The sequence below is a fragment of the Trachypithecus francoisi genome, unplaced genomic scaffold (genome assembly GCF_009764315.1).
Source record: "Trachypithecus francoisi isolate TF-2019V2 unplaced genomic scaffold, Tfra_2.0 Contig00359, whole genome shotgun sequence".
Lineage (NCBI taxonomy): Eukaryota > Metazoa > Chordata > Mammalia > Primates > Cercopithecidae > Trachypithecus > Trachypithecus francoisi.
This window is the reverse complement of record NW_022680590.1, coordinates 46105-56617: the sequence shown is the minus strand read 5'-3', so window position 1 is coordinate 56617 and position 10513 is coordinate 46105. Positions and strand designations below refer to the sequence as shown.

General features: G+C 43.1%; 1 protein-coding gene across 1 annotated transcript; it reads left to right on the top strand.

Moving 5' to 3' along the window:
* Nucleotides 1-8740: 8740 nt before the first annotated feature.
* On the top strand, nt 8741-9502 carry LOC117083466 (leucine-rich repeat extensin-like protein 3). The gene has a single exon (XM_033211141.1). The coding sequence runs from the start codon at nt 8792-8794 to the stop codon at nt 9395-9397; it is 606 nt and encodes a 201-aa protein (XP_033067032.1). The 5' UTR covers nt 8741-8791; the 3' UTR covers nt 9398-9502.
* Nucleotides 9503-10513: the final 1011 nt, after the last annotated feature.

Sequence of the window (10513 nt, the reverse complement as noted above, 5' to 3'; positions counted from 1 at the left end):
CTGCAGTCAAGAATGACATCCCTGAGAATGCGTGTATGAAAAGTTCAAACTGACTGGGCGCAGTAGCTCATGTCTATAATCCTCAAACTTTGGGAGGCTGAGGACAGCTCAGAAGTTCAAATATAGCCTGGGCAACACAGTGAAACTCCCATCTCTACTAAAAATACAAAAAAAAAAAAAAGGTAGCTTGGTGTGGTGGCGGGCATCTGTAGTCCCAGCTACTCAGGAGGCTGAGGTGGGAGGATGGCTTGAGCCTGGGAGGCAGAGGTTGCAGTGACCTGTGACTGCATCACTGCACTCCAGCCTAGGTGACAGAACCAGACTCGAGGGACAGAGACAAGGACAGGGAGAGGGAGATGGAGAGTAGGGAGGAAAAAAGGAAAGAGACAAGAGCAGATGAGCTGAGAAGAGAAAATGTCAAATTCCATCAGAGACCAGGCCATGGTTTGGTTCCTCTGGGCTGACTCAGTGAATGTCTTTTTGATACATGTAGAGATACACTCTTATAAATAATAACTTCATTATCAGGTCATGCCACAGGAGATGCAGTGTGAAATAACCTGGCAACTCCACAATAAAGTGCCAATTCTACTTCAGAGTGATCATAAAATTTGTACTACAAAATTTATAAACTCTACTGCCCTCCAATCTTAATGAAATCTACAGGCTAACCAATAGAAGGAACACCCATGTTCTGCCACTTATCCACTGTGGTGATGGGCAAATTATCCCGATATGAATCTCTCAATTCTCATCAGGTTTAACAATTTGTATTAGTCTGTTCTCATGCTGCTAATAAAGACATGCCTGAGGCTGGGTAATTTATAAAGAAAAAGAGGTTTAACGGTCTCACAGTTTCACACGGCTTGGAAGGCCTCACAATCATGGTGGAAGGTGAAAGGCACTTCTTACATGGCAGCAGACAAGAGAGCATGGGAGCGAAGCAATAGGGGAAACAGCTTATAAAACCATCGGATCTCATGAGACGTATTCACTACCAGGAGAATAGTATGAGAAAAACCACCACATGATTCAATTGTCTCCCACCGGGTCACTCCCACAACACATGGGAATTATGGAAGCTACAATTCAAGATGACATTTGGGTGGGGACACAGCCAAACCATGTCATTTCATCCCTGGCCCTTCCCAAATCTCATGTCCTCACATATCAAAACTAATCATGACTTCCCAACAGTCCCCCAAAGTCTTAACTCATTTTAGCATTAACTCAAAAGTCCACAGTCCAAAGTCTTATGTGAGACAAGGCAAATCCCTTCCACCTATGAGCCTGTAAAATCAAGTTAGTTACTTCCTAGATACAATGGGGGTATAGGCATTGGGAAAATATCCCCATTCCAAATGGGAGAAATTGGCCAAAACAAGGGGCTACAGGCCCAATGCAAGTCCAAAATCCAGTGGGGCATTCAAATATTAAAGATTCAAAATAACACCCTTTGACTCCATGTCTCACATCCAGGTCACACTGATGCAAGAGTTGCCATGGTCTTGGAAAGCTCTGCCCCTGTGGCTTTGCAGGGTACAGCCTCCCTCCCAGCTGCTTTTATGGGTTGGTGTTGAGTGTCTGAAGCTTTTCCAGGCACACAGGGCATGCTGTTGGGAGATCTACCATTCTGGGCTCTGGAGGATGGTGGCCTTCTTCTCACAGCTCCACTAAGCAGTGCCCCAGTGGGTACTATATGTGGGTGCCTCAACCCTGTATGTCCCTTCCACACTGCCCTAGCAGAGGTTCTTAATGAGGGCCCTGCCCAGCAGCAAACCTCTGCCCAGACAACCAGGCGTTTCCATACCTCCTCCAAAACCTAGGGGGAGGTTACCAAACCTCAATTCTTGACTCCAGCCTGGGTGCCAAAGTGAGACCCTGTCTCAATAAAACCAAAAATGTTCAGTGAGTTGGAGGCCCCAGTGAAGAGACAGCAGTTAAGTGATTATACTCTAATGACATGAGGTAATAGTCAGAGAAGAGCATGTCTAAATCATTGATTTCGGAAGTGGGATAATTCTTGAGGAATGAAAGGGACTAGAATGTAGGTGATGAACTTTGGTGACAAAACGCAAACTATGCACATAACAAAGGGGAATAATGCTCCAAATATATGAGAAAAATTTCACAATAACTCAAATAAAAGACTATGTTTTCACTACAAGGAAGTGCTGAGGTGAGAGATCTGCTAAATAGCTGATTTGACTATTGTGCAATGGCACACATGTAAAGAAACATCACCCTGTATCCTATAAATATGCACAATTATTACATATCAATTAAAAGAAAACTTAAAAATACAGAATACTGTTTTTTTTAACTTCAAGTTCTGGGATACATGTGCACAATATGCAGCTTTTTAACATAAGCATCCACATGCCATGGTGATTTGCTGAACCCACCCATCTTTCATCTAGGTTTGAAGCCCCGCACGCACTAGGTATTTGTCCTAATGCTCTCCCTCCCCTTACCCCTCACCCCCCCAACAGGCCCCAATGTGTGATGATCCCCTCCCTCTGTCCATGTGTTCTCATTGTTCAACTCCCACTTATGAGTGGGGACGTGCAGTGTTTGGCTTTCTATTCCTGTGTTGGTTTCTCAAGGATGTGAATTCATTATTTTCTGTGGCTGCACAGTATTACATGGTATATATATGCCATATGTTATTTATTCAGTCTATCATTGATGGACATTTGGTTGGCTCCAAGTCTTTGCTATTGTAAACAGTGCTGCAATAAACATATGTGTGCGTGTGTCTTTTTAGAAGAATGATTTATAATCCTTTGGGTACATACTCAGTAATGGGATTGCTGAGTCAAATGGTATTTGTGGTTCTAGATCCTTGAGGAATCACCCCATGGTCTTCCACAATGGTAGAACTAATTTACACTCACACCAAGTATCTCTGCAGCCTCATCAGCATCTGTTGTTTCCTGACTTTTTAATCATCACTATTCTAACTGGCATGAGATGGTATCTCATTGTGGTTTTGATTTGCATTTCTCTAATGACCAGTGATGATGAGCTTTTTTTCATGTTTGTTGACCACATAAATGTCTTCTTTTGAGAAGTGTCTGCTGATACCCTTCACTCACTTTTTGATGGGGCTTTAGTTTTTTTCTTGTAAATTTGTTTAAGTTCCTTGTAGATTCTGGATACTAGGGCTTTGTCAGATAGGGAAATTGCAAAGAATTTTCCTCCATTCTGTAGGCTGCCTGTTCACTCTGATGATAGTTTCTTTTGCTGTACTGAGGCTCATTAGTTTAATTAGATCCCACTTGCCAATTTTGGCTTTTGTTATAATTGCTTTTGGTGTTTTAGTCACGAAGTCTCTGCCCATGCCTATGCCCCGAGTGGTATTGCCTAGGTTTTCCTCTAGGGTTTTTTTTTTGGTGGGGTCTTATATTTATAAGTCTTTAATCCATCTTGAGTTAATTTCTGTATAATGTGTAAGGAAGGGGTCCACTTTCTGTTTTCTGCATATGGCTAACCAGGTTTCCCATCACCATTTATTAAATAGGGAATTCTTTCCACATTGCTTGTTTTTGTCAGGTTTGTTGAAGATCAGATGGTTGTAGATGTGTGGTGTTATTTCTGAGATCTCTGGTTTGCTCCATTGGTCTATGTATCTGTTTTGGAACCAGTACCATGCTGCTTTGGTTACTGTAGCCTTGTAGCATAGTTTGAAGTCAGGTAGTGCAATGCCTCCAGCTTTGTTCTTTTTGCTTAGGTCTGTCTTGGCTATACAAGCTCTTTTTTGGTTCCATATCAAATTTAAAGTAGTTTTTTTCTAATTCTGTGAAGAAAGTCAATGGTAGCTTGATGGGAATAGCATTTAATTTATAAATTACTTTGGGCAGTATGGCCATTTTCATGACATTGATTCCTCCTATCCATGAGCATGGAATGTTTTTCCATTTGTTTATATCCTCTTTTATTTACTTGAACAGTTGTTTGTAGTTCTCCTTGAAGAGGTGCTTCACATCACTTTTAAGTTGTATTCATAGGTATTCTATTCTCTTTGAACCAATTGCGAATGGGAGTTCACTCATAATTTGGCTCTCTGCTTGTCTATTATTGGGGCATAGGAATGCTTGTGATTTTTGCACATTGATTTTGTGAGACTTTGTTGAAGTTGCTTATCAGCTTAAGGAATTTTTGGGCTGAGATGATGGGGTTTTCTAAATATATAATCATGTCATCTGCAAAGAGAGATAATTTGACTTCCTCTCCTCCTATCTGAATATCCTTTATTTCTTTCTCTTGCCTGATTGCCCTGGCCAGAACTTCCAATTATATGGTGAATAGGGGTGATCAGAGAGGGCATCTTTGTCTTGTGCCGGTTTTCAAAGGGAATGCTTCCAGCATTTGCCCATTCTGTACGATACTGGCTATGGGCTTGTTTTAAATAGCTCTTGTTATTTTGAGATGTTTCATCAATACCTAGTTTACTGAGAGTTTTTAACATGAGGGAATGCTGAATTTTATCAAAGGCTTTTTCTGCATCTATTGAGACAATCATGTGGTTTTTGTGATTGGTTATGTTTATGTGATGGATTATGTTTATTGATTTGCATATATTGAACCAGCCTTGCATCCCAGGTATGAAGCCAACTTCATCATGGTAGATACACTTTTTGATGTGCTGATTTGTTTTGCCAGTATTTCATTGAGAATTTTTGCATCAGTGTTCATCAGGGATATCAGCCTGAGATTTTCTTTTTTATGTTGTGTCTTTGACAGGTTTTGGTATCAGGATGAGGCTGGCCTCATAAAATGAATTAGGGAGGAGCCCTTCTTTTTCTATTGTTTGGAATAGTTTCACAAGGAATGGTACCAGCTCCTCTTTGTACCTCTGGTAGAATCTGGCTGTAAATCTGACTGGTCCTGGGCTTCTTTTCATTTCTAGGTTATTAATTACAGCCTCAATTGCAGAACGTATTATTGGTCTATTCAGTGATTCGACTTCTACCTGGTTAAGTCTTCAGAGGGTGTATGTGTCCAGGAATTTATCCGTATCTTCTAGATTTTCTAGTTTATTTGCATAGAGGTGTTTATAAGTATTCTCCGGTGGTAGTTTGCATTTCTGTGGGATCAGTGGTGATATCCCCTTTATCATTTTTTCTCATGTCTATTTGATTAATCTCTCTTTTCTTATTAGTCTAGCTAGCAGTCTGTCTATTTTGTTAATCTTTTCAACAAACTAGTTCCTGGATTCATAGATTTTTTTGAAGGGTTTTTCGGGTCTCTATTTCCTTCAGTTCTGCTCTGATATTAGTTATTTCTTGTCTTCTGCTAGCTTTTGAATTTGTTTGCTCTTGCTTCTCCAGTTCTTATAATTGTGATGTTAGGGTGTCGATATCAGATCTTTCCAGCTTTCTGATTTCCCTCTTAACACTGCTTTAGTTGTGTCCTGAAGATTCTGGTACATTGTTCTCACTGGTTTCAAAGAACTTCTTTATTTCTGTCTTAATTTCGTTATTTACCCAGTAGTCATTCAGGAACAGGCTGTGGTTTTGAGTGAGTTTCTTAATCCTGAGTTCTAATTTGATTGCACTGTGGTCTGAGAGACTGTGTATGATTTCCGTTCATTTGCTGAAGAGTGTTTTACTTCCAATTATGTGGTCAATTTTAGAATAAGTCTATGTGGCACTGAGAAGAATGCATTCTGTTGATTTGGGGTGGAGAGTTCTAGATGTCTATTAGGTCTGCTTGGTTAAGAGCTGAGTTCAAGTCCTGAATATCCTTGTTAATATTCTCTCTCCTTGATCTGCCTAATATTGACAGTGGGGTGTTAAAGCCTCCCAGTATTATTGTGTAGTAGTCTAGGTCTCTTTGTAGGTCTCTAAGAACTTCTTTTATGAAGCTGAGTGCTCCTGTATTGGGTGGGTGCACATATATTCAGGATAGTTACCTCTTCTTGTTTCCTTCATCTCTTTACAATTATGTAATGACCCTCTTTGTCTTTTTGATCTTTGTTAGTTTAAAGCCTGTTTTAGCAGAGACTAGGATTGCAACTCCTGCTTTTTTTTTTTTTTTCCCGCTTTCCATTTGCGTGATATTCCCCAATCCCTTTCTTTTGAGCCTATGTGTGTCTTTGTATGTGAGATGTTCTCCTGAATGAATGCAACACACTGATGGGACTTGGTTCTTTACCCAATTTGCCAGTCTGTGTCTTTTAACTGGGGAATTTAACACATTTACATTTAAGGTTAACATTGTTATGTGTGAATCTGATCCTGTCATCACAATGCTAACTGGTTATTTTGAACATTAGTTGATGTAGTTTCTTCATAGTTTCCTTGGTCTTTATATTTTGGTGTGTTTTTGCAGTGGCTGGTACCAGTTTTTCCTTTCTATATTTAGTGCTTCCTTCAGAAGTTCTTGTAAGGCAGGTCTGGTGGTGACAAAATTCCTCAACATTTCCTTGTTTAAAAAGGATTTTATTTCTCCTTTCCTTATGAAGCTTTGTTTGGCTGCATATGAAATTCTGGGATGAAAATTCTTTTCTTTAAGAATGTTGAACATTGGCCCCCACTCTCTTCTGGCTTGTAGGGCTTCTGCAGAGAGATCTGCTGTTAGTCTGATGGGCTTCCCTTTGTAGGTAATCTGACCTTTCTCTCTGGCTGCCCTTAACATTTTTTCCTTCATTTCAACTTTGGAGAATCTGACGATTACATGACTTGGGGTTGCTCTTCTCAAGGATTATCTTAGTAGTGGCTGTATTTCCTGAATTTAAATGTTAGCCTGTCTGGCTAGGTTAGAGAAGTTCTCCAGTATAATATCCTGAAGTGTGTTTTCCAACTTGGTTCCATTCTCCTTATCACTTTCAGGTACACCAATCAATCATAGGTTTGGCCTTTTCACATAGTCCCATATTTCTTGAATGCTTTGTTCATTCCTTTTCACTCCCTTTTTCTCTAATCTTGTCTTCATGCCTTATTTCAGCAAGGTGATATACAATCACTGATATCCTTTCTTCTGTTTGATCAATTCAGTTATTGGTACTTGTGTATGATTCACGAAGTTCCTGTGCTGGGTTTCTTCAGCCCCATCAGGTCATTTATGTTCCTCTATAAACTGGTTATTCTAGACTGCAGTTCCTGTAGCCTTTGATCAAGGTGCTAAGATTCCTTGCATTTGGTTAGTCCATGCTCCTTTAGCACAGAGGAGTTTGCTATTCCCACCTTCTGAAGCCTACTTCTATCAATTAGTCAGTCTCATTCTCTGTCCAATTTTGTGCCTTTGCTGGATAGGAGCTGCTATCATTTGAGGAGAAGAGGAATTCTGGTTTTGGAATTTTCAGCGTTTTTGTACTGTTTTATCCTCATCTTCATGGATTTCTCTACCTTTGATCTTTGACGCTGATGGCCTTTGGATGAGGTTTCTGTGTGGGGGTCTTTTTTGTTGATGCTGATATTGTTGCTTTCTGTTTCTTAGCTTTTATGCTAACAGTCAGGCCCCTCCTCTTCTGCAGGTCTGCTGCAGTTTGCCGAAGGTCCACTCCAGACCCTGTCCACCTGGGTATCAACACCGGAGGCTGCAGAACAGCTAAGATTGCTGCCTCCTCCTTCCTCTGGATACTTCATCTCAGAGGGACACTGACCTGATTCCAGCCAGAGCCCTCTTGTATGAGATGTCTCTCAACCCCTGTTGGGAGGTCTCTCCCAGTCAGGAGGCTCAGGGGTCAGGGACACACTTGAGGAGGCAGTCTGTCCCACAGCAGAGCTGGTGCGCTGTGCTGGGAGAATCCCACTTGTCAGAATCAGCTGCTCTCTTCAGAGCCGGCAGGCAGGAAAGTTTAAATCCACTGAAGCTGCACCCACAGCTGCTCCTTCCCCCAGGTGCTCTGTCCCAGGGAGATGAGAGTTTTATCTGTAAGGCCCTGACTGGGGCCTTTCCTTCAGAGATGCCCTGTCCAGTGAGGAGGAATCTAGAGAAGTAGTCTGGCCATAGCCGCTTGGCTATGCTGGGGTGAATTCCACCCAGTCCAGACCTCCCAGCCTCCTTAGAACTATGTTTATGGTTCCCATTAAGAGTAAGGCATAAAACCACAGGGGCACAAGGATCAAGAGGTTACTATGAAAAGTACAGTTGTGCTCTGGAGCACCCCCTGCAGGCAGCCTCCTGTCCAGAGAGCCAGGAGGAGGGAGGCCACTGGTCAGCATTCTGGGCTGCTTTTGGCTCCCTCCCACCTGCCCCTCCTTTTGGCCCAAGTTCTAGTCCCACTTGCTTTGTCACCCACTGCCTGTTTATGGCAGCTTCCTCTCTGGTCTTCAGTGTCCTCATTGATCTAATGAATACACATCGTTCCTCTAATCACATATATTAAAGCAGAAGTATAAATGATGTGAAAGTGCTTTGAAAATTGTAGTAAGTGAAAGACTGGGGCACTGACTTCTTCCCATTTTCCCAAGTCCTGCTTCAGAACCACTGTCCTAGGCCCCCAGCCCCTAACTCCATCTTGGACCTTTGATCAAACTTTGCCTACTGAGGGGCATAACTACATGATATCCCCAGAAAAGGGACTAATATTACAGCCCCCATTTCTTCTCTGCTATTTTCCATGATTGCTCTTACATCTAGAAACTGGGATCCGTTCTCTGGTTGGTGGGGCCCTCTCCCTAGACCAAAAGAGAGGGGCACACAGGCATCATAATGGGCATTCAGACATGGTATGATGCAAGGGGTGGGCATGTTATAAATGCTGGGGTAGGTCTGGGCACATCTCAGTTACTCATTTGGACTCACTGGAAGAAGTGATTAACTAGAATTCTCATTAGAAGAAATGACAGGAAAGCTCCCTCCAATTTCTCAATTTCCACCCCACCTGGTACCTGGTTTTATGATTCCACACCCTCCTGATCCATCCTGCCCTCCTAATACATCCCACTCTCATAAGCCATCCCACTCTTGTGCCCACAAATCCCTCCCTCTTCTTCAATCTCCCAAGCCCCTTCCTCCTCTCCAGAAGCATGTGGATTTTTCAGCTTTCTGCCCTAACTGTTATCCCACTGTGGCTCATACCTGCCCTCCCCACTACCCTACCCTAAAACTCTACCTGCCCTGCTCTTCTGCTATTCGTTACAAACCATCCATTTGTCACTGCTCTGGTCCCAGAACTCTTTCTAGAAACTCCCCTATCGATCACCCTAGCCCTCCTCCTCGTCCTACTGGTCAACTATGGGGTCCCAGAACACTTGCCTGTGATTCCCCAATCTGTTCCCCTATTCCTCCTCCTAGCCCTCCTTGCCAACACTCTGGTCCCAGAACTCTTTTCTGTGACTCCCCTATCTGTCCCCCTACTCCTCCTCCTAGCCCTGCTTGCAAACACTGTCGTCCCAGAGCTGTTTCCTGGGATGCCTCTACCTATGCCTCTACCCCTCCTCCTTAGCCCTACTTTTTTCTAGTCCCCAGCCCCAGCCCCGCCATCTCCACCAGACCTGACAGTTCGCAAATCTCATCTTGGAGATGGTTTCCCTGCTGCTGGGGCAGTTCTGGTACAGTTCAGGATGGCCAAGACTGTGGATTCTCAGCAGCCTGGCCTGGTGGACAAAGGAAATGCAAGATGGTGGCAAACCAGCATTCAGCCTCAGTAAGTCACAAGAGCCCTTCTCCATGACCAGGTCCTGGTCACCCTACTATCATCTGTATTTTGCCTTTATTCCCATCCTGTTAATCCTCTTCAGAGACCAGAGATACCTCTAACAATGTTCTGTCTCTAAACAGTCTGCTCCTTTCCTCTCCTGCCTGATCAGCCAGCCTGCATGAGCCTCTGTATTTGTTTCTGCCTTCTCCATGGAACTCAGCCTACAGCCACAAAGCAAACCACGGGGCCAGTGACAGAAGGCAGAGGGGAGTGAGGAGTGGGAAACACCTAACCTGTTCTGAAGGAAGGTAAGTCCTGCCCTGGGTTAAACGAGAACAGTGACCCCTGAGAGCTCACAGGGCACAAGGCCCCCACTATCGGTGGAAACTCAGTGTTGGTTTTGTTTATGTATTTGCTGCCTGGTTTATCCCAGAATTTATTTGTATTCACCCTAGGATTCTAGAACCATGGTAGAGATGTTCTGTCCTTGAGAAATGTCTCCTGCAGTAGGGGGTGGGGCCCTCCACTGTGCCCTTATCACAGCACAAAGGGCTGAGCCTCTTTCATCAGCTGCTTCTACCTCACAATGGGGTGGGGAGCAGAGTCTGCAAAGCAAGAGCCCGTCCAGATCCCACCCAGATGCCGCAGGACCTGCACTGCTGATGCTTACAAAAGGCCTCTCTTCCACTGGTTATCTAGATTCTCCATCAGACAACATCTAGAATCTCATTCAAAATCCCACTATATTTTAGAGAACTTGACAATTGAAATTCATATGGAAATGCAAAAAGCCAAGGTCAGCCAACACTCTCGTAAAAAGACATTTTCCCTACCAGATATCAGAACTTAGCATGAAAATTATAGTAATTAAGATAGCATAGGAGTGGTGAAAACAGACAAGTAGACAAGTGGCACAGAATT